General features: G+C 18.8%; 5 protein-coding genes across 6 annotated transcripts; 3 read left to right on the plus strand and 2 right to left on the minus strand.

Annotated features, from left to right (window-relative positions):
* Nucleotides 1–2,176: 2,176 nt before the first annotated feature.
* Nucleotides 2,177–7,339, plus strand: PF3D7_0930300 (merozoite surface protein 1; the record flags this gene model as incomplete). The annotated part of the gene is made up of 1 exon (XM_001352134.1): nucleotides 2,177–7,339. The coding sequence occupies one exon, from the start codon at nucleotides 2,177–2,179 to the stop codon at nucleotides 7,337–7,339; it is 5,163 nt and encodes a 1,720-aa protein (XP_001352170.1).
* A 999-nt stretch (nucleotides 7,340–8,338) lies between these two features.
* On the plus strand, nucleotides 8,339–12,068 carry PF3D7_0930400.1 (zinc finger protein, putative; the record flags this gene model as incomplete). Of its 2 annotated transcripts, none has more annotated exons than XM_024473209.1 (8): nucleotides 8,339–10,260; nucleotides 10,398–10,471; nucleotides 10,567–10,679; nucleotides 10,773–10,848; nucleotides 10,982–11,090; nucleotides 11,257–11,449; nucleotides 11,620–11,782; nucleotides 11,971–12,068. In XM_024473209.1, 8 exons carry the CDS (start codon nucleotides 8,339–8,341, stop codon nucleotides 12,066–12,068), a joined length of 2,748 nt encoding a protein of 915 aa, XP_024329019.1. The 2 variants fall into 2 exon arrangements, with proteins under 2 accessions (XP_024329019.1, XP_001352171.1); XM_001352135.1 differs by having other exon boundaries at nucleotides 11,620–11,778; nucleotides 11,967–12,068.
* A 465-nt stretch (nucleotides 12,069–12,533) lies between these two features.
* Nucleotides 12,534–16,865, minus strand: PF3D7_0930500 (diacylglycerol kinase, putative; the record flags this gene model as incomplete). Its single annotated transcript, XM_001352136.2, has 2 exons — nucleotides 12,534–12,573; nucleotides 12,823–16,865. 2 exons carry the CDS (start codon nucleotides 16,863–16,865, stop codon nucleotides 12,534–12,536), a joined length of 4,083 nt encoding a protein of 1,360 aa, XP_001352172.2.
* A 1,892-nt stretch (nucleotides 16,866–18,757) lies between these two features.
* PF3D7_0930600.1 (peptidyl-prolyl cis-trans isomerase) lies at nucleotides 18,758–21,365 on the minus strand (the record flags this gene model as incomplete). Its single annotated transcript, XM_001352137.1, has 4 exons — nucleotides 18,758–19,066; nucleotides 19,354–19,415; nucleotides 19,629–20,962; nucleotides 21,241–21,365. 4 exons carry the CDS (start codon nucleotides 21,363–21,365, stop codon nucleotides 18,758–18,760), a joined length of 1,830 nt encoding a protein of 609 aa, XP_001352173.1.
* A 986-nt stretch (nucleotides 21,366–22,351) lies between these two features.
* On the plus strand, nucleotides 22,352–23,971 carry PF3D7_0930700 (conserved Plasmodium protein, unknown function; the record flags this gene model as incomplete). Its single annotated transcript, XM_001352138.1, has 3 exons — nucleotides 22,352–23,413; nucleotides 23,538–23,756; nucleotides 23,861–23,971. The coding sequence occupies 3 exons, from the start codon at nucleotides 22,352–22,354 to the stop codon at nucleotides 23,969–23,971; spliced, it is 1,392 nt and encodes a 463-aa protein (XP_001352174.1).
* Nucleotides 23,972–25,497: the final 1,526 nt, after the last annotated feature.

A 25,497-nucleotide genomic window follows, 5' to 3' on the forward strand; every position in this document is an offset into this window, starting at 1 on the left:
ATCATATAATATATATTATACATATAATAATTCAAACGAAAAAATAATCAATTCTATATTCCCCCTTTTGGAACAAGATTCCTATTTGAAAAAATTCTTTTTATATAATTTTTTTTGTACTTTCCAATAACATTTTTTTTTTTTTTTTTCATTTAATTATGATACTGGATTATATATAATTCAATAATAAAACTTGCATGTTCAAAAATTTAACACTAAAGGTAATATATATATATATATATATATATGTGGGGATTATTATATTTCAAATATGTTCAATATATTATCATAATTTCCCTGGTTTTGACCTTCTAACTAATATTATTACATATATATAGAGAGATATTTTTTTTTTTTTTTTTTTTTTTTTTTAACCTCATAATAACATATTGTAACTTTTATCAGGTTATATAAGAACAAATATGATTCAAATAAATTTTTGTTTTTAAAAAAAAAAAAAAAAAATTGTAAAAAAATTTTAATTTTACCTTTTCAATATATTCACTTTGAACCATTTTCTTTTTTTTTTTCTTTTTTTTCTTTTTCCTCATGCATCATGTGATTGTAACACTTTTTTTTAATTTCAATACAATTTGAATTCTTTTGAATAATGGTAAAATGTTTTTATAAATAACTTAATATTTGTCTCTTCATATATATATATATATATATATATATTATATATATTACATATTTTTCTTTTCACACATGGAAAAAAAAGGTTTTTATTCATTACATTATTTCCCTTTTATTAAAATTCACACACATAAATTTTTATAAAATATAACTTTGATCAAAAAAAAAAATATACATATATATATAATATATATATATAATGTTTCTTTCTTTCTTCCTTTCTTTCTTTTTTTTTTTTTTTTTTTTTTTTGTCCTTAAATTGACTTTTAACAATTGCACTTTTTTGATTTAAAATTAAGTACAACTAAATGACCATTGGAAACAAAATAAAAAAAAGAAAAAAAAAAAAAAACACATTTATGTATATGTTATATTTTAATTACATGTATGTTTATTACTAAAAAAAAATATCATATATATAATATATATAAACATGTACAAATCAAAAACAAAAGAAAGTAAACATTTATATTTGTTGATTTCAACTTTTTCTTTTATGGTCATTTAAAATATATACTTATTCATTTGAACATTTTTTTTTTTTTTTTTTTTATAAAGGGAAATTGTGTAAATTCATATTCGATAAAGTGCATTAATTTTATTTATCAATTGTAAACATAGTATTAGATTTACTCTTCATTTTTCGTTTTATGAAATTCTAATATTTTTTTTGTATTAAAAATATAAAATATATATTAGTGCACTAAAGGAAAAAAAATAAATAAACAATAAACATATAATATGTAATATATATATATATATATATGTAAATATATAAATGATCACTTGTAAATGTTAATTGTAATTATATATATATATATATATTTTACTTATGTGTGTAAAAGTGTTTTTGTTTTGTTTTGTTTTGTTTTTTACATGTAATATACACATATGTATAATATTATATACATATATATATATATATTTTTATTTTACAATCCGTTAAACTTTTTATTTCAATTTTTGTGTTTTTTTTCTCTTTTGAATTAGAACCTTTTTATAATAATATTCATAATTTTTTTTTTTTTTTTTTTTTTTTTTTTAAATAAAAATATATATAGTAACACATTTTTTTTTTTTTAAACTTACATTTATACATATGTGATATATATATATAATATTCATTTTATTAAGTTGTGTAATTATATATATTTCATTAACAAGAAAAAAAAAAAAAAGAATTTTTTTTGAAATATAAAATTTTTTTTTTTTTTTTTTTCTTTTTTATAGTAAGAATTTAATATATATATATATATATATATATATAATTTTTTTTCACAAAAAACAAAAAAAAAACAAAAAGGGTTGTATATATACTTATAATATATATATATATACATATGTGTAAGGAAAATTATGTGAATAATATTAAAATTATAGTTATGATGTAATAAATAATTTTTATTATAAAAATAAGGCTAATGTAAAATGCAAAAATAAATGTATACATATTTTTGCTAAGTCATATTTTTAAATTATTAACTTATTTTATTATTATTATTTTTATTTATATATATTATTTATTAGCTTTAATTCAATAATGAAGATCATATTCTTTTTATGTTCATTTCTTTTTTTTATTATAAATACACAATGTGTAACACATGAAAGTTATCAAGAACTTGTCAAAAAACTAGAAGCTTTAGAAGATGCAGTATTGACAGGTTATAGTTTATTTCAAAAGGAAAAAATGGTATTAAATGAAGAAGAAATTACTACAAAAGGTGCAAGTGCTCAAAGTGGTGCAAGTGCTCAAAGTGGTGCAAGTGCTCAAAGTGGTGCAAGTGCTCAAAGTGGTGCAAGTGCTCAAAGTGGTGCAAGTGCTCAAAGTGGTACAAGTGGTCCAAGTGGTCCAAGTGGTACAAGTCCATCATCTCGTTCAAACACTTTACCTCGTTCAAATACTTCATCTGGTGCAAGCCCTCCAGCTGATGCAAGCGATTCAGATGCTAAATCTTACGCTGATTTAAAACACAGAGTACGAAATTACTTGTTCACTATTAAAGAACTCAAATATCCCGAACTCTTTGATTTAACCAATCATATGTTAACTTTGTGTGATAATATTCATGGTTTCAAATATTTAATTGATGGATATGAAGAAATTAATGAATTATTATATAAATTAAACTTTTATTTTGATTTATTAAGAGCAAAATTAAATGATGTATGTGCTAATGATTATTGTCAAATACCTTTCAATCTTAAAATTCGTGCAAATGAATTAGACGTACTTAAAAAACTTGTGTTCGGATATAGAAAACCATTAGACAATATTAAAGATAATGTAGGAAAAATGGAAGATTACATTAAAAAAAATAAAACAACCATAGCAAATATAAATGAATTAATTGAAGGAAGTAAGAAAACAATTGATCAAAATAAGAATGCAGATAATGAAGAAGGGAAAAAAAAATTATACCAAGCTCAATATGATCTTTCTATTTACAATAAACAATTAGAAGAAGCACATAATTTAATAAGCGTTTTAGAAAAACGTATTGACACTTTAAAAAAAAATGAAAACATAAAGAAATTACTTGATAAGATAAATGAAATTAAAAATCCCCCACCGGCCAATTCTGGAAATACACCAAATACTCTCCTTGATAAGAACAAAAAAATCGAGGAACACGAAGAAAAAATAAAAGAAATTGCCAAAACTATTAAATTTAACATTGATAGTTTATTTACTGATCCACTTGAATTAGAATATTATTTAAGAGAAAAAAATAAAAAAGTTGATGTAACACCTAAATCACAAGATCCTACGAAATCTGTTCAAATACCAAAAGTTCCTTATCCAAATGGTATTGTATATCCTTTACCACTCACTGATATTCATAATTCATTAGCTGCAGATAATGATAAAAATTCATATGGTGATTTAATGAATCCTCATACTAAAGAAAAAATTAATGAAAAAATTATTACAGATAATAAGGAAAGAAAAATATTCATTAATAACATTAAAAAAAAAATTGATTTAGAAGAAAAAAACATTAATCACACAAAAGAACAAAATAAAAAATTACTTGAAGATTATGAAAAGTCAAAAAAGGATTATGAAGAATTACTTGAAAAATTTTATGAAATGAAATTTAATAATAATTTTAACAAAGATGTCGTAGATAAAATATTCAGTGCAAGATATACATATAATGTTGAAAAACAAAGATATAATAATAAATTTTCATCCTCTAATAATTCTGTATATAATGTTCAAAAATTAAAAAAGGCTCTTTCATATCTTGAAGATTATTCTTTAAGAAAAGGAATTTCTGAAAAAGATTTTAATCATTATTATACTTTGAAAACTGGCCTCGAAGCTGATATAAAAAAATTAACAGAAGAAATAAAGAGTAGTGAAAACAAAATTCTAGAAAAAAATTTTAAAGGACTAACACATTCAGCAAATGGTTCCTTAGAAGTATCTGATATTGTAAAATTACAAGTACAAAAAGTTTTATTAATTAAAAAAATAGAAGACTTAAGAAAGATAGAATTATTTTTAAAAAATGCACAACTAAAAGATAGTATTCATGTACCAAATATTTATAAACCACAAAATAAACCAGAACCATATTATTTAATTGTATTAAAAAAAGAAGTAGATAAATTAAAAGAATTTATACCAAAAGTAAAAGACATGTTAAAGAAAGAACAAGCTGTCTTATCAAGTATTACACAACCTTTAGTTGCAGCAAGCGAAACAACTGAAGATGGGGGTCACTCCACACACACATTATCCCAATCAGGAGAAACAGAAGTAACAGAAGAAACAGAAGAAACAGAAGAAACAGTAGGACACACAACAACGGTAACAATAACATTACCACCAACACAACCATCACCACCAAAAGAAGTAAAAGTTGTTGAAAATTCAATAGAACATAAGAGTAATGACAATTCACAAGCCTTGACAAAAACAGTTTATCTAAAGAAATTAGATGAATTTTTAACTAAATCATATATATGTCATAAATATATTTTAGTATCAAACTCTAGTATGGACCAAAAATTATTAGAGGTATATAATCTTACTCCAGAAGAAGAAAATGAATTAAAATCATGTGATCCATTAGATTTATTATTTAATATTCAAAATAACATACCTGCTATGTATTCATTATATGATAGTATGAACAATGATTTACAACATCTCTTTTTTGAATTATATCAAAAGGAAATGATTTATTATTTACATAAACTAAAAGAGGAAAATCACATCAAAAAATTATTAGAGGAGCAAAAACAAATAACTGGAACATCATCTACATCCAGTCCTGGAAATACAACCGTAAATACTGCTCAATCCGCAACTCACAGTAATTCCCAAAACCAACAATCAAATGCATCCTCTACCAATACCCAAAATGGTGTAGCTGTATCATCTGGTCCTGCTGTAGTTGAAGAAAGTCATGATCCCTTAACAGTATTGTCTATTAGTAACGATTTGAAAGGTATTGTTAGTCTCTTAAATCTTGGAAATAAAACTAAAGTACCTAATCCATTAACCATTTCTACAACAGAGATGGAAAAATTTTATGAGAATATTTTAAAAAATAATGATACCTATTTTAATGATGATATCAAACAATTCGTAAAATCTAATTCAAAAGTAATTACAGGTTTGACCGAAACACAAAAAAATGCATTAAATGATGAAATTAAAAAATTAAAAGATACTTTACAGTTATCATTTGATTTATATAATAAATATAAATTAAAATTAGATAGATTATTTAATAAGAAAAAAGAACTTGGCCAAGACAAAATGCAAATTAAAAAACTTACTTTATTAAAAGAACAATTAGAATCAAAATTGAATTCACTTAATAACCCACATAATGTATTACAAAACTTTTCTGTTTTCTTTAACAAAAAAAAAGAAGCTGAAATAGCAGAAACTGAAAACACATTAGAAAACACAAAAATATTATTGAAACATTATAAAGGACTTGTTAAATATTATAATGGTGAATCATCTCCATTAAAAACTTTAAGTGAAGTATCAATTCAAACAGAAGATAATTATGCCAATTTAGAAAAATTTAGAGTATTAAGTAAAATAGATGGAAAACTCAATGATAATTTACATTTAGGAAAGAAAAAATTATCTTTCTTATCAAGTGGATTACATCATTTAATTACTGAATTAAAAGAAGTAATAAAAAATAAAAATTATACAGGTAATTCTCCAAGTGAAAATAATAAGAAAGTTAACGAAGCTTTAAAATCTTACGAAAATTTTCTCCCAGAAGCAAAAGTTACAACAGTTGTAACTCCACCTCAACCAGATGTAACTCCATCTCCATTATCTGTAAGGGTAAGTGGTAGTTCAGGATCCACAAAAGAAGAAACACAAATACCAACTTCAGGCTCTTTATTAACAGAATTACAACAAGTAGTACAATTACAAAATTATGACGAAGAAGATGATTCCTTAGTTGTATTACCCATTTTTGGAGAATCCGAAGATAATGACGAATATTTAGATCAAGTAGTAACTGGAGAAGCAATATCTGTCACAATGGATAATATCCTCTCAGGATTTGAAAATGAATATGATGTTATATATTTAAAACCTTTAGCTGGAGTATATAGAAGCTTAAAAAAACAAATTGAAAAAAACATTTTTACATTTAATTTAAATTTGAACGATATCTTAAATTCACGTCTTAAGAAACGAAAATATTTCTTAGATGTATTAGAATCTGATTTAATGCAATTTAAACATATATCCTCAAATGAATACATTATTGAAGATTCATTTAAATTATTGAATTCAGAACAAAAAAACACACTTTTAAAAAGTTACAAATATATAAAAGAATCAGTAGAAAATGATATTAAATTTGCACAGGAAGGTATAAGTTATTATGAAAAGGTTTTAGCGAAATATAAGGATGATTTAGAATCAATTAAAAAAGTTATCAAAGAAGAAAAGGAGAAGTTCCCATCATCACCACCAACAACACCTCCGTCACCAGCAAAAACAGACGAACAAAAGAAGGAAAGTAAGTTCCTTCCATTTTTAACAAACATTGAGACCTTATACAATAACTTAGTTAATAAAATTGACGATTACTTAATTAACTTAAAGGCAAAGATTAACGATTGTAATGTTGAAAAAGATGAAGCACATGTTAAAATAACTAAACTTAGTGATTTAAAAGCAATTGATGACAAAATAGATCTTTTTAAAAACCCTTACGACTTCGAAGCAATTAAAAAATTGATAAATGATGATACGAAAAAAGATATGCTTGGCAAATTACTTAGTACAGGATTAGTTCAAAATTTTCCTAATACAATAATATCAAAATTAATTGAAGGAAAATTCCAAGATATGTTAAACATTTCACAACACCAATGCGTAAAAAAACAATGTCCAGAAAATTCTGGATGTTTCAGACATTTAGATGAAAGAGAAGAATGTAAATGTTTATTAAATTACAAACAAGAAGGTGATAAATGTGTTGAAAATCCAAATCCTACTTGTAACGAAAATAATGGTGGATGTGATGCAGATGCCACATGTACCGAAGAAGATTCAGGTAGCAGCAGAAAGAAAATCACATGTGAATGTACTAAACCTGATTCTTATCCACTTTTCGATGGTATTTTCTGCAGTTCCTCTAACTTCTTAGGAATATCATTCTTATTAATACTCATGTTAATATTATACAGTTTCATTTAAAAAATGTAGGAGTTAAAATATGTTACCTTAATTTTTTTTTTTTTTTTAAATATATATATATATTAATATATATATATATATATATATAAAATATTACATAATATATATATATATATTTAGTTATTACAGGAATAGTGATATTTTAGTCATGTTTCAAAATATATTAAAAAATTATAAATATTATAATAAAAAAAAAAAAAAAAAAAAAATTATACATTTATATATTTATACATTTATACATATATATATATATATATATATATTTTTTTTCTTCTTTCTTTTCAAGTTCTATTTTATATTTATATATAGATTTAATAAAAAATCTTTTAAAATAAAAAAAGTACAGTAAATTTTAATATATATATATATATATATAATATATATATAATATATATTTATTTATTTATATGTATAATATATTTACATATATTATTATAATATATATTTTTTTTTTTACGCATACATAAAAAGCATTTTTTTTTTTTATAAACATTCCAACAATTATAAAATAACTTTAATAATAACATTAAATTTTTATTTTTTTTTTTATTCATGATGAGATTAAAGAAATTATAAAAAAAATATATATGATTGGATTTAATAATAAAAAAAAAAAAAAAAAAAAAAAACCAAACGTTTCTTTCTTATATATTAAAAAATATATTTATATATAATCATATGAAGAAAATAAAAAATAATAGTATTCAATATAATAAAACAACATATGAAGAAAAGAAGAATAAAAATAATAAAGAGAATATTTTAATAAACTGATATATAAATGAAAAAAAAGGAAAAATAAATAAGAATTTTGATGGAAAAATATATAATAAGAATTATTCGAGTGATTTAATTAACAATGATAATAATTTATTATTAAATAAAAAAGAGTATCCAAATTTTTTGTTATAAAAAAAATACACAGAACATATTTTTAATGATATAAATATTGAACATAACACAGATTTAAATCATCTACAACATAACGAGAAAAAAAAAATGTTAGAAAAAGGTAATAACTTGTGTGAAGTGGATAAAAAAAAAAATATATACAAGGAAAATAATAGTAATAATAATAATATGAACAGTAATAATAATATGAACAATAATAATAATATGAACAGTAATAATAATATGAACAGTAATAATAATAATAATAATAACATTTACAATAATATAAATATATTCAGTGAAAAAGCGTCTTTTTCTTGTATAAAGAATTATGATGAACATGTAACAAATTATTTAAAGAAAGGAAAATTGTTTTATGGGAAGATGAAAAATAAAGAAACACAAAATGAGAATGCTCACGAAGGTGATATAGAATCAAGAGAAAAATACGATATAAAAAAAATTACAAAAAATGTAAATAATATGAGTAATCATGATAAAAAAAATGACCAAGTATTAAATAATAATAATATAAAAGAAAACATAAATAATATTAATAATAATAATAATAATAATAATAATAATAATAGTTATCATTGTAAGAACGAATTAATAACAAGAAAAAGAAACGTATATATGTCCAACCGATTTAAAAATAATAATAACAATAATAATAATAATAATAGTAGTAGTAATAATCCTTTTGATAATTTATCAAGTAGAAATTACAAAAATGTATATAATACTTGTCCTAAAAGTAATTTAATAAAAAAAGAAAGTCATATGAATGACAAGTTTAATATTCATAAGAATATTTTAAATAATCATATTGATACATACACGAATAATGAAGATTCTACTAATAAGGATTATGATGATAAACAAAGTGATAGTATAATAAAAAATAATTATAATAATAGAAATATATATAATAAATTTTATAATAATAATTTAAATAATAATTATGTTAATTATAATGAAAAAAAATATATGTGCCAAAGTAATAATATATATATGAAATATAAAAAAAATCACTTTTACAAAAATTATGATGATGAAAAGTTATTAAACAGAAATTTTAAGAAAAACAGCCAAGCGTATAGGGGTTATCAAAAAGTACCTAATTATTTAAAAGAATCAAATAACCTGCACATGCAAGATAAAAGTGAACCATTTGTTAAAGAGGAAAATAAAAATATGGAGAATGAAATAGTAAATATGGATAAATATGAAAATGATTTTTTAAAACTAAAGGAAGATAAAATGAAAGATACAAATGATTTATCATTTAAAAGGGAAGATAATAATAATAATAATATGGATGGTGAAAATATAGATATAAAAAAAAATATGAGTGATAAAATAAATGACAAAATAAATGAAAATATAAATGATATAACAAATGACAAAATAAATGACAAAATAAATGATATAACAAATGACAAAATAAATGACAAAATAAATGAAAATATAAATGATGCTGTAAATAATGTTGTTAGTGAAGACAAGGAATTAAATTCAGATAAACAAAGTGATAAATATATAAGTGATGAATTAAAAAGAATTAAAAGAGAAGAAGAAAAAAAAAAAGTTATGAATTGGAAAAGTGAAGAACAGACTTTACTTGAAGAAGGGTTAAGAATTTATAAGAATTTAAAAAATTGTCCTGAAAAATGGACAAAAATTAGTGCAGTAGTAAAAACGAGAACAGCTGATGATTGTTTAAAACGTTTTCTTTATTGTAGAGCTGTTGTTTTGAAAGAAAAAAAAAAACTTAAAGAAGTAACAGAACAAAAAAATGAAAAAGGAAAAGAAAAAGAAGAAACAATTATAAAACAAGGAACAGAAGATTTAAAAAATTCAAAGAATGAAATAAATAATGATGATATAAAAGATGATGAAGAACACGAACAAGATATAGATAGTGATGATATGAATATTAATAATAATATGAATATAAAGGGAAAGAGTTTATTGTTAAATAATGTGCATTTAAAAAATATATCATTATATAAGGCAGTATTATTAAAGTAAGGGTTCATATGAGTACTAAAAATGTACATGTATATGTTAATATGTGTTTATATTTTATATATCTGGGTACACAAAAAAAAAGTACTATTATATATATATGTATATATATATATTTTTTTTTTTTAATATATAGGCTACAGTTAATTTGTAACAGGTGTTGTAATACATTTGATGTAACCTCAACAAGCAAGGAGGCTTGTCAAATAAGTAAAAAAAAAAAAAAAAAAAAAAAAAAAAAAAAAAGATACATATATTACATATATATATATATATATATATATATATATATTTTTGTAATACAGTTTGTACTTGCGTCAATTGCTCCAACAGTGCTGTTGTTGAAGTTTACAGAAATATTTGTTTCATGGAAAACACTTGTGTTTGTATTTTGAAGTTCAACCAGTGCTCACTAATGGTTATATAAAAGAATAAAATAAAATAAAAATATAATATATAATAAAAATATAATGTAATAACTCATTGTGTATATTTATATTTCCTCTTGTAGGATTTACTAACAGCTGATTACAGTGTTAATTGTGAGAGTTGTGGAAGAAAAAATCTTTTTAAAAATGTCACATCAGGTTATATAAATAAAAAATAATAATAAATGTATTACAAGTGGGTATTCACATGGTATATATTAATTTTGCAATAATATTATATATATATATATATATATATATATGTATGTATGTATGTGTTTCCCTTTCATAGGTAAAGAAATAAATGTGAACTGTCAAAAGTGTTTTTCGAAATTAGAATTTAAATACAAAGACATTTCTTTTGACGAGCCAATTAATGCAAATAACGAAAGCTTAAAAAAGTAAACAAAGAAATAAATAAATGTACTATGTATTATATATTATGTATTATATATTATATACCTTTTATTTTTGTTTATATTGGATTAATTTTAACGTGTAATCTATGTCAAATTTTATAATTTTATATATTTATTTATATTCCTTTTTTTTGAATATACAATACAGAATTGATGATATGATAAACAAATTATTTACCAAAAAAAAGTCGACTAAAAAAGCTGTACCAACAGCTTCAAATAATTTAAAAATAGAAAAAACAAAAAATATGATAAAAATAAATAATATAGAAGTTAAAGATGGAGCTTGTAAGCATTTCAAAAAATCGCATAGATTATTTAAATTTCCTTGTTGTAACAAAGTAAGGCACTATAAAAAAGAAGAAAAAAATTTATGTAGAAATATTTTATTTTTTTTTATTATGAAAAATAATAATTTTTTTACCACATTTAATATGAACAATGATAATTATATATATATATATATATATATATATATTTATATATATTTATATTTTTCTTTTGTGTGTAGATTTTTCCTTGTCCGACGTGCCATGATTTAAATAGTAATCATGAATGTGACATTGCGAAGAGGGTTATTTGTGGGTTTTGTTACAGAGAGTTTAGTGACGATGAAGTGTGTATTTGTCAAAGGGATAAAAAATTAAAAAAAGGTGGAAAGTTTTGGGAGGTAAGTAAATATATATTAATTAATAAAAAAGAAAAGAATGCACAACTATGCACAAAGTATTATATATATATATATAATATATATGTGTGTAGGTATTTTTTATTTTGAACATGAAGATATTTATATTAATATATATATATATATATATATATATATATATTTTTTTTTTTTTTTTTTTTTTTTTCTAGGGAGGAAAAGGATGTCGTAATGCAATCACGTTAAGCAGAAATGATTCCAAAAAATATAAACTTTTAAATAGACAAAGTGTCCAAAAAAAAAAAAAAAAATGATACCATATAATTATGTGAGAAAATATAATATTCATATGAATTTTGATTTTTTTTATTGTATATAATATATATATATATATATATATATATATATATATATATATATATATATTTATATTTATTTATTTATTTGATTTTAAATGAATTTTACATACATATATATATATATATATATATATGTATATATTTTTTTTTTTTTTTAAAAAACAAATTCAAAAGTAATGAAGTCACTTATATTAAATAATTTATTTATGATTTATAAAAAGGATAATACATTAAAAAAGGAAACTTCAAATGAAAAGGAAAATCTTATATATATGAAATGAGAACAAAAAAAAGAATTAGCAAATTATAAAATAATTCACATATATATATATATGTGTGTATGTATGTATGTATGTATACATATACATTTAACAAAAAAAGAATGAAAATAAAAAGGAAAAACATATTGCTCAAATTACTTCAAATGGCATCCTTTGGTGACAAAAATAAACATTGGCATCTGTAAATAAAAAAATAAATAAATAAATAAATAAAATAAATAAATAAACAAATAAATAAATAAATAAACAAATAAATAAATAAATAAATAAACAAATAAATAAATAAATAAACAAATAAATAAATAAATAAATAAACAAATAAACAAATAAATAAATAAATAAATAAACAAATAAATATTGATATATCTTATCCATATAATAAATAAACCTTTTTGTGCCATTTAAAATATTTGATTTTATTTTCTTACTTGTGAGTAAAATGCAATTTATGGATATTAAGATATCCAGGTTCTCCATCATACTGAAAATATATTTTGTTTTTATTTTTAATAAACTTTTTATTAATTTTAACAACAATTTCACTACCTTGACACAATTTGATTGCTTTAGACATTCCTATTTGTACTTGAAATAAATGGAATATATTTCTAAAGCCTATAACTTCAATAACTTTATCATTAATTTTTTGTTTTCGATATTTGTGTTGTCTTTTTTTTTGTTTATAAGAATCTAATCTATATGATTTATAAATATTATTTGCATAATCTGATGCATTTTCATTTCTATTAATAAACTTTTCAATATTTTTTATTTCAGGAGAATTAATATTTGTTTGATTTATTAATAGATCTTTTTTTAATGATATATTATTCATAATATTTTGTTTATCTTGATCAGTATATAATTTTTTATACATATTATCATATCTATTATAAATATTTGTACCACTTGAATAACTTTCAAAACTATTATCATTAATATTATCTGTATTATATTTTTCATCTTTATTAATAATACTATCATTATTTTTTATTTTACATTTTGTTTTTTTTTTCTTCTTTTTCTTCTTTTTATTATTATGATGATGATGATCTGCTTTTTCGTGATCACTTATATATTCACTATCATTCATTTTGTTATTTTCCTTTTCAAAATCAGAATAATAATTTTTTTCTAATTCATCATCTTTCCATATTTTTATTCCTCCTAAGAAGTAAGGTATATTTATTATACAAACACTTTCTAGATTTTCTTCTATATTTACTTTTTTTCCATCACAATAAATTTTTATATTTTTATTTAATTTATATTTATATGTATTAAAACAAAAATCTCTAAACCCTACTTCACCATATAATATTTTATTTCCTATTCTACTATTGAAAAAGTGTGGATATTTTTTCCTAATATTATCAAAATGTAAAGCTAACCTAGCTATAATTCCTATATCGAAATAATTGATAAAACTATTATTTAAAATTAAATTATTATTTGAATCATATCCTTTCATATTCCATACATCTACTAATTCATTTTTACAATGTTTTAATTTATTTAAATAAAAAAATATATCATTATTATATTCACTACCCCAACCTAAACTAATGCTTAAATCATTCCCAGTACCTAATGGTAATATACTAATAGGTGTTGTAGAAATACATGATTCTAATGAATACTTATTATCTTCTTCATTATCTTTTTCTAGATTTGTTTCTTCACTTAGTTCTTTTAATATTAAATTGCTATGAGTACATTGTATATCATCTTTACTTTTATCACAACTATCAAAAAAAGTCTCATCATCTATGTGACTTTTTTCATCATATCCTGTGTTTAATAATTTATAATCTTTATTAATATTTTCTAATATATTGCATTGTTTTTCAAACATACACATTTCACCTTTATTAAATTCTTCTATATTGTTAATTTTGTTTAAACCTTCATTTTTTTTATCCGTCATATTATGAAGATCTTCATTATTTATAATAATGCTACTGTTATTATGACTACTATTAGTATTATTATTATTATTATGATTATTATTATGATTATTATTATGATTATCATTATGATTATTATCATTATTATTATCATTATTATTATCATTATTATTATCATTATTATTATCATTATTATTATCATTATTATTAGTAATAGTAGTAGTAGTTGTAGTAGTAATAGTCGTTTTATTATTATTATTATTATTATTTTTTTTTTTTTTATTATTGCTGGGAACAGAAACCATAGTAGAATCACCATTATTGTTATCACCTTTTACTATATATTTAAGTTTCTTCTTCTTGGTATCTCCATAATATCCACATAAGTTATCACTAATATTTGTTGTCATATGTAAATCATTAGAGTTTTTATTATTATGATCATAATATACATTGTGATATATACTTTCTCCTTCAAATCCTGTGGCTGAAAAATAACAATCTTCATTTATATCAGATCCATGATCATTCATAATAGAACTATTATTTTTGTTGTTATCTTTTTTTTTTTCTTTTTTTTTATGGTTCTGTTCAATTTTATTCTTATTCTCCTCCGTAATATCTTCGTATGCATCATCCTTTTCATGTATATCTTTATTTTGAAAATTTTTGATTTGTCTATAAATATGTTCATAATTTTCGGTAACATTTAATGTATCTTCATTAACTTTGGTTTTAAAAAGTTGTTCTTTTATGCTAGAGAATTTTTCTTCTTCATCACCATCTTCATCATCTGTATCACTAAAATCGCTTGTATCTTCTTCACTAGTGGAATATTTATCATTGTCATTATTATCATTATTTTTCTTATTTTCCTTCATTTTTCTTTTTATAAGAAAAAATTTAGATGATAATTTCCCACCTTGAGTATTCATATGATTATTTGTGTTGTTATTCGCTTGTGATGTGGGCGTACCGCCCCCCCACTTTTTCTTTAAAAGATCTTTATTATATCTTATTTTTTCTGTAATGTTAGTTAATGTTTTATTTAAAAAGGTTGTTTTATTAGATGAGGTTGTTTTGTTTTTATTATCAAGAATAGGTTCTTTATTGACTTGCTCATTTTTTTGCACTTGTTCTTTATTTTCATTGTTTGAATTTTGTTTTAAGAAGAACTTTATTAAAGTATCTATAAAAATACTTATAGTACCATCACCTCCACATATAAGTAATATAATTTTTTTTAAATAAAACATTTGTTTAAACATATTTAATGCATTTAATACATTTTTTTCATTTTTGATATTTATAATTTGTATAGGATTAAAATACATTAACAATTCTTGATAAAGATTTTTTCCTGTTTGTCCTCCACTTTTTACATTTACAAAAATGAGTAGAAATGTTTTATTACTTTTGATATGATAAATTGGTAAATGTACTGGGAAGAAATTTAATAAGAAATTTAGATGAATTTGAATAATTTTTTTTTTTTTTTTTTTTTTAATATTTCGAAAACTTTTAAAATGATTAACATAATCAAAATATAATAAATCATTTACACTTCTAAATTTATAAGAAGGAAAATGTTCTATAGGTTCTATCATATCTTTTTTGAATTTTTTTTCAAGATTATAAAAATCATTTAATGTATAACTTAAAAATATGTCATCTAATTTTATATCATTTTCTTGCACTTTATTATATGCACTTATTAAAAAATCTATTAATACATTTTCTTTTATGGTTAATTGATATGGGTATAATATATATTCATTATTACCATAAGTACACAAGTTCTTCATTTTTTGTGTATCTACTACATTTTCATCTTCTTTGATTATTTTTTTTTTTTTATATGAATTTTTAATTAAACATCTTAAATGAAAATATTTGTTACACCATATACATTTATATATATGTCTTTTTAAAAGTGTATATAATGAAAAGAAATAAAATTTTTGATCACAAATATCACATTTGTCATTCCACGAACAATTTCTTAATTTTATAAATTTATGTTTATTTTTAAAAAATACACTAGTTTTACAACTCATCAAATTTGAATTGGGAGCACATTCTATATGACATTTATTTCTACACATAATACATTCAAAAATATTTTTTTTATGAAAAAAAAAAGAATAAATATTCTCTTCACATACATTACATAATTCTATTCTATTTATTGTTTTTAAATTAAAAATATGAGATGTATATGTTAAATGATAATACCCATTAGATATTTCTTCTAATTTTCCATTGTCACTTATTTTTGATAAATTTTTTTGTGATATTTCATCTTCATTACTTATAGTAGACTTTTTTGAACTATTCGAAACTTTTGTACTATTATTCTTTTTTCTATTTAATTGTAGATATACATGTATTTTCTTCTTCTTTTTATTTTTCCTTTTCGCTATAAAAATGCTCAACAATATAATACAAACACAAAAAAGGATTTTCAATATACCTATTCCTACTATGTAATCTTTTATTTTTTTAATAAATACAAGTAAAATATTTATGTAAACATTTTTATCAATATATGCAAAATCTTCCATTTCTTACAAAAGCTAGAGTTTTTTTTTTTTTTTTTTTTTTTTTTTTAATATCGAGAAAAAAAAAAGAAGATAAACTGAAAGTTTTTTATTAACTTGGTATATTTATGATGGTTATTATATTTACACATTTTATAATATTTATAATTATTATTATATTTTTATATGTTCTAATATTGTAGTATATGGTACTGTATTGTATCCTATTATTATATTATATTATATTATATTATATTATATTTTTTTTTTTTTTTTCCTTCTTTATTTATTTATTTATTAATTTATGTTTATTTTGAATTTAATTTTAATAATATATTATTTCTTTTCTTCTATACAAAAAAAATAATATACTCCACTGTTTACTTTTTTCTTGTTTGTTATTTTTCTTTTTTTTTTTTGTTATGATTGTCCATAACTAAAACGGAATAATTAAAAAAAAAAAAATATATATATAAATATATATATATATATATAATTTTTCTTATTTTTATAAATACTTTATTTGTTCTATTTATTACTGTTGTTGTTTAATTTGGTTAATATTTTAAAATTACTATTTTATAATATATTTTCTTTTTCTTATTTCGGACTTTTATATTTAATATATAGATGATTGATTCAATTTGGTCTACTTCTAAAAATTTAATTTTTTTTTTTTTTTTTTTTTTTTTTTTGAATACGCATACTAATTAATCATTATCAATTTAATTTTACAACATTAATATATTTTTATAATTATGCATATTCAAAATTTTCAAATTTTAATAAAAGAAAAAAAAAAAAAAAAAAAAAAAAAAAATTGTCAATTTTATAACAAATATCAACTTTCAAATATATTTCAAAATACTATATCTTTAATTTCAACGTATTTTTATATATTTATATTATATTTATATTATATTTAATTATTTATTTTATTTTATTTTTATTTTATTTTTTTTAATTGTCAAAATATAATAAAAATATCATTATCAAATTTTTATTATCACCAAAAAAGAAAAATGTAACTTTTAAAAAAAGAAAAAAAAAATTTTTTCTTCGCACATTCTTTTTGGTAATATAATTAAAACAAAATTTCATTCAATATTTATATATAAATATTTTTTTTTTTATATATATCAGAAATTTCTAAAATTTTTGTGTTCAATAAAAAATTTTATTTTAAAATCATTGTATATAATATTATATATATATATATATATATATATAAAATATATATTATATATAATATATATAATATAAAATATAAATATATATTCCTTCTTCTTTTTATTATATATATATAAATATATTAATAATATATTATATATATATATATATATATATAATAATTTTATATTAATTTATATATAACATCTTTATAATTCACTTTTTCTTCTCTTTTACTGAAAAAAAATATATTTGTAAATATATATATATATATATATTTTAATTAGAATCTAATATAAAACAATATATATAAATATGTACAAATATATAAAAGAACAACATATAATTTTATATAAAGAAAATATTTAAGGTAAAACAATTTTTCCATATAAATTTTTAAAAATTAAATAAAAAAAAAAATATATATATATATATTTATAAATAAATAAATAAATATATATATATTATATAAAAGAAAAACAAAATATTGCTATAACAATATATGAAAATACAAAAATTTAGAAAAAAAAATTTTAGACGTTTTATACACTATAAAAAAATAAAATATATATGTAAAGAAAGAGAAATTTACATATATATATATATAATATGTTTAAACATTGCTCTGTTACCTTTTTAATTATAAATATAATTTTTTTTTTATTTTATTTTATTTATTTTTATTTTATTTTAATTTTTGTTTTATTTTTTTTTTCTACATATATAACGTTCTTTTACATTATTCATTACCAACATGAAAAGTCCATTTTACTGGGTTTAGAAAAAGATTCTTTATTTTTTAAATTTAATTTTGATTTACTATTATATTCTTCTTTATCAATAGGTTCATTATTTTTGTTTATATCCTTCCATTTTATATATTTACCAATATTGTCATTTTTATTTTCTGTATAATTTTTATCATCAATAAAAGTTTCAATATCTTCCTTTTCATTTTTTACCTTTTTATCAGTTTTTATATTTTCCTTCATTTCTTTTATAACATCCTTAAATGGATTAGTGTAAATAATACATTCATTCAAACTATATTGTTCCTACAAGTAGGTAAACAAAAAAAAAAAAAAAATATATATATATATATATATTTAAATATATATAATAAAAATATGTAATATTATTATTATGTGTATTTATTATTTTTAATTATTGTTATTATATATTAGTATGTACATACGCTGAATTTTGTTATTTACTCCATAATCATTTTCATGTTTATGTATATAACTAAAGTCTTTTCATTATATATACATATGTATATATATATATATATATATATATATATATATATATATGTATTATATTTTCTTATTATGTATATTACCTGAGAATTTGATGACGTATCTAAATTTTTTAATTTATTTAATGTATCACTTCCCCCAACAACTAGCGAAAAAAAAAAAAAAATAAAAAATAAAATAAAATATACATATATATATATATAATATAAATTTTTTTTTTTTAAATTATTCGAAATACATAATTTTATACATAATATATATTAATTCGACATATACAAAAGCCCTTTCTTTTCTTCCATTTTCATTATGAAAAAAAAGAAAAAAAAAAAAAAAAGTTCAATTTTATTTTCAATTTTACCTTTTCCTATACATATGTCGGGACTTACATAATTTTCAGATACAGATATATAAAACATATTAGAATATTTTTGGTTATAATATTTATAGAAATATACATTTCCAAAAGTATTATTTTTTTGAATTTGTCTATGATCATTATATTTTATATATTTGATTGCTATATCACTATCATTATCACTATTTTCATTCATTAATGTTTCCTTAAATTTTTGTATCCTTTTTTCATCATTTAATTTATTTCTTAATTTATATTTTTTTAATTTTTTTCTCCAATAAAATCCAGAAGCTGCTGCATGTACATTTTTTTTACTTGAACCAAAATAAACAATATTTTTATCATCTTGTTTTTTAAAAATATCTGATTTGTTATAATATTTATATTCACATAAATATAAGAAATTATGACAAAGTTTAGGATAAATATGAGTATATAATTCTATATTTAACATACCTACATCAGTAATTAGTCTTATATAACTATTTTTTTTATTTGTTTTTATCTTTTCATATATTATATCATGAACTTGATTTTCTGAAAGATAAATAAAAGAATTTTCATAAGTTACATTAGATATAGTAGATGTAACACTTTGTGCTAATTTATTATCACTATAATTTGTACATTTTATTTTGATTTCATTTTCACTGCTATCACTATCATAATTTGTAGAATGAATATTTTTATTATATTCATCTTTTTTATTTTTTAACATCTTTTTTTTTTCATTAGAATGTTCACTTTCATTACTATCACTATTATAATCTTGTAATATTCCATATACTTTTTTTTTTTTTTCTTCTTCTTCTTCTTGTTCTTTTTTTCTTTTTTCTTTTTTTGCTTCTTCCATTTCTTTTAATATACTCATAATTGCACCATTGTCTTGAATAGACGGAGCAAAAATATTTTTTTTTTTTTTTTCATTGTCTTCTTGATCTCTATCATTTAAATGGCTAGCTACATAACTCGTTTTATTATTTAAAGGATCTTGTAATACAATAAAATCTTCTTTACTTATTTTATCATGAGTTATTGGGTCAAACATTTCATTTTTATTATGAAATAATTTATATATTTCAGATGAATAAACATTACCAGTTTTTCTATTCAAAATAATTTTCGTATGTTTATTAAAATATTTTCGAGTAATAGGACAAATATATTCATTATTATGTTTATAAAAATTGGCTTTAATTAATTTCTTTATATCTATAGAATGTTTAATTCTCCTATCCTTTTCATCTTTACTCATTTCTTCTAAGACACTTTTCTTATCATATAATCTTCCGTCTTCATCACAATATGGTTCACTGAAAGGCCTTAAACTTATACAACTGTAAGGTGAAGAAAAAAAAAAAAAAAAAAAAAAATATATATATATATAATATATATATATATATGTATATTTTATATTACATATAATAATATCATGTTGTATGTTTTCAATTTCATTCACATTTTTATTATATATTTGAATTAACTTAGCAATTAAAATATTTTATTCAAAAATGAATAAATAAGAAAAAAAATAATTTCAAATATATATACATATATATATATATATATATATATATATATATATAAATTATATATATTTTATTGAAGTACTCACCAGTAGTTGAAAGGCAGAAATGAGGAACCTCGGGATTTTAATTTCTTTTTTTTTATCTCAGCATCTCTTCGATATTCTGATTGTAAAATGTATAGCTTATCTTTACTATGCTTGTGTTTCCCCATTTAAAATAATATATATATATTAAAATCCATATAAATATAATATATATATATATTTTTTTTTATTAAACATTTCCTTCTTATTTTTCATTATATAATCAAAATGAAAATCAAATTTGTTACTTCAAAAATGCATTTTATATATACTTTATTATTATATACTTTTGCTTTTTTTATTTAATACATTTTAGGGGGAAAAAAAAAAAAAAAAAAATAATAAAAAGTTACATTATGTTAGTATTTTATATATTATATGTATTATACATATTATATTTTTTTTATGCATATTGGTAAAAAAAAAAAAAAAAAAAAAAAAGATGTGATTGAAAATATTATAGGTAAATATATGTATATAATATATATATATATATATACATATATATATATACATATGTATATATTTCCAGAAGTACTTATTTTTATGTATGTTTTTTTTATTTCTAAAATAAATCCATTTTCTTTAATTTGATTTATTTTTCCTAAGTATTAAAAACATATGTTCTCCATATGAATTACCCAAAGTTTAAATGAATGAATATAAATAAAATAGAAATAAATGAACATAGAGATTATATAAGATAACATAAATTGATATAATTAGTTGATTAAATATTATATATATATATATATATATATATATAGATATAGATATTTTTTTCTTTTTTTTTTGAGATGAAAATTGTTATATAACGTTTTTGAAAAAAGTCATTTTCCAAATTTTTTTAAATAGGCTTGTTGGAAAATAAATATATTAAAAAAGGATCTTATATAACTTTTTATAGAAATGATAAAAGAAAAATTAAAAAAAAGAAAAGTTTAAATTATGTAACTTATTCCAATCTTCTATGAAAATATAGTGATATAATATATATATATATATATATATATATATATATATGTATGTATATATGTATGTATTTATTTATTTATATTATCTGTAGATATAAATGATTTGCTTTTATATTTTATATCATTATAATATTTCTTAGATGACAAAACCATATAATTTAAACACTTCTTCCTATGATATATCAAATGATTACAATAGTCTTTACATAGAAAATATATTTAATGAAATTCAGAATGAAATAAATAATACATGTACTAGTGATCACATTGTGGAAGAAAAAGAAGGAAAACATATAAATAGCTATAATAATGAGAATGAATATAATAATGAGAATGAATATAATAATAAGAATGAATATAATAATAAGAATGAATATAATAATAAGAATAATGTAAAGAAGAATTATTCTTCAAATAATAATTTATATAACTATATTGGACATATAAATAAAAAATTAATAAATATAGATGAATATGTAAATTTTATAAATAATAAAAAAAATGAATACAAGAAAAAGAAAAAGGAATATATAATTGAATATATTAATAAGAATAAGATAAAAAAATTACATTATAAAGACATGATTTTGTTATTTGAAAAATATGCAGAAATTTTAGAATTTAGGCAAAAGTGTTTATTATGTAATAATTATTTATCTTTTTCACATCTATATCTTAGCAAATTTGTAAAAAAAGTAAAACAAAAGGATACACATAACCATGTATATGATTATAAATATAATATTACATGTAGTGATAAATATGACAAAAGTAATGATACAAATAATAAACATATAAAATATGAAAAGGATAAAAATTCAAAACATATACATAACAACAAGGAGCAATTTTACTCATTCCCTTTTTGTGAATGTATAGAAAAAATTCATTATTCAGAAACCTATATAAGTAATGAAAAAGATTCATACTATATAGATATGATTGATTATATAAAAAAAAATACATCCTTTTCTGTATGTAATAAAAAAAATATGGTTATAAAAGGATTCTTTAAAAATGTGAAGTTTACCAAATTTTATAATTTCTTTAATGAAAAATATGGTAAAACATTTCTTATCAAAAAAAATTATAATGCACATACAAAGTATATAAATATGTCTAACTATTTTCAAAAACCAATTTTAACAATTGAACATGTCAAGGAGTTGAATAGTCACACAGAAAATTTTATTCCCTTCTTCGTAAGAAAAAAAATATGTATTAAACTATGTGTACATTAGTAATATCACGTTGTTCACATATACATACATACATACATACATATATATATATATATATATATATTTTGTTTTGTTTTTAATTTAGAAAATTAATCATGTAAACACCCTTTTGACAACAGTGGAGAAAAAAATATTAATAGAATGCTTAAAAGTTACTAATAAAATAATATTTCATGATAAAATTGATAAATTAACAGTAATAATTTTTTGTTATTTGAGCAATTTACACAACATTGTTATGAGATTAAATGCAGAATGTATTATGTGTTGCTATTCAAAAAAGCATTTTGAATTCTTCTTATACGTAAGTATTATGTTCCATGTGTATAATACATTGTATATATATATATATATATATATATGTGTGTGTGTATATTTTTTTTTTTTTTTTTTTTTTTTTTTTTGTAGTATTTTATTCAAAAGAGCAATGATACAGTTAAAAGAATGAAAACGCTGGCTGTGAATTTTTACACAAACGAAGATTATAATAATAACAAAGTTGAAGATAACAATATATGAACAGATTTCTTTTCTTTTCTTTTTTTTAAATAATTTATTAAATAAAAACTAAAGTAATTAATAATATATATATATATATTCACACATATAGTATTGTATATATATATTATATATATATTACAATAAGTTTAATATAATATATATATATATATTTATATGTTATTACATGTTATATATATATATATATGTATTTTTTTTTTTTTTTTTTTTTTATCCCTAAGAATTAGGAAAAAAAATTCATATCTTTTTTCACAATTCAAAATTTTCATTTGTTAGAATTATTTTAAATATTATATAAATATTCAATTAATTTAATATAGATAATAATAATTAAAAAAAATGAAGAAAAAGGAAAAATAAAATAATACAATATAATATTATATTATATTATTTAAAATATAGGATAATAAAAAAAAAAAAAAGAAAAAAAAAAGCTCTTCTAAGAATGTATAAAAAGAATATACATTTTGCTTTACCCATATTTACGATTTATATTTATAGTATATTTATACACAATGATAATACATAATATTTTTAATATAAATATATTTTTTTTTATGATTACGCATAAATAAAATGTAAACACATTTATTTATATACATTTTGAAATATATAATTAAAATATCTTTGATAATAATATATAATTTTTTTATTTTTTATATATTATATATATATATATAATATAATATATATATATTTAATATTTATATGGGAATTTTTTTTTTTTTTTTTTTTTTTTTTTATGATATATATACAAATTTATTTTCTTTAAAAAAATCACATCATCGTTTTTAATATTTTAAAAAAATATATATATAATAATAAAATAATAAAAACTTTTTTTTTTTTTTTTTTTTTTTTTTTTTAATTTTCAACTGACCTTATTTATTATATATATATATATATATATATACATTTTGTGAAACTTAATTTATATATAAATTACGTATGTATTTATAAAAAACAAAGTACAATTTTCAATTGTATTTAATTTTATTATAACTTTAAATAATGGTTATTTTCTTTACACATAAATATATGTATATATATATGTATGTATGTATATTTACAAAAATGTATAAATTTCAATAGAATTTTTATATTAAGAAAAAAAAAAAAAATATATATATATATATATATATATATATATATATATATTTCTCTAATATGTTTTTAAGTTAAAATATTGTTCTATATTGTATTATTTCATCTTAAAAGGACACTTTTAATGTTTTATAATAAAAGCTTACTGTAATTAAGTATATTTATATGTATAATCCTGCCTTGTATATAAATTATATATATATATATAATATATATATATATATGTATTATATATTATATATGTATTATATATAATTATACCATATGTGTATTTATTTGCATGTTGGTTGTATTTTTTCTTTCATTGTACTTTTTTTTTGTTTTGTTTTATTTATTTTATTTTGAAGATTTCTCTATAAAAAATGTAATAAATTTATGTAACATAAGATAACTCTTTTATTCATTTATTTATTTATATTATT

The sequence above is a fragment of the Plasmodium falciparum genome, assembly GCF_000002765.6.
Source record: "Plasmodium falciparum 3D7 genome assembly, chromosome: 9".
Classification (NCBI taxonomy): domain Eukaryota; phylum Apicomplexa; class Aconoidasida; order Haemosporida; family Plasmodiidae; genus Plasmodium; species Plasmodium falciparum.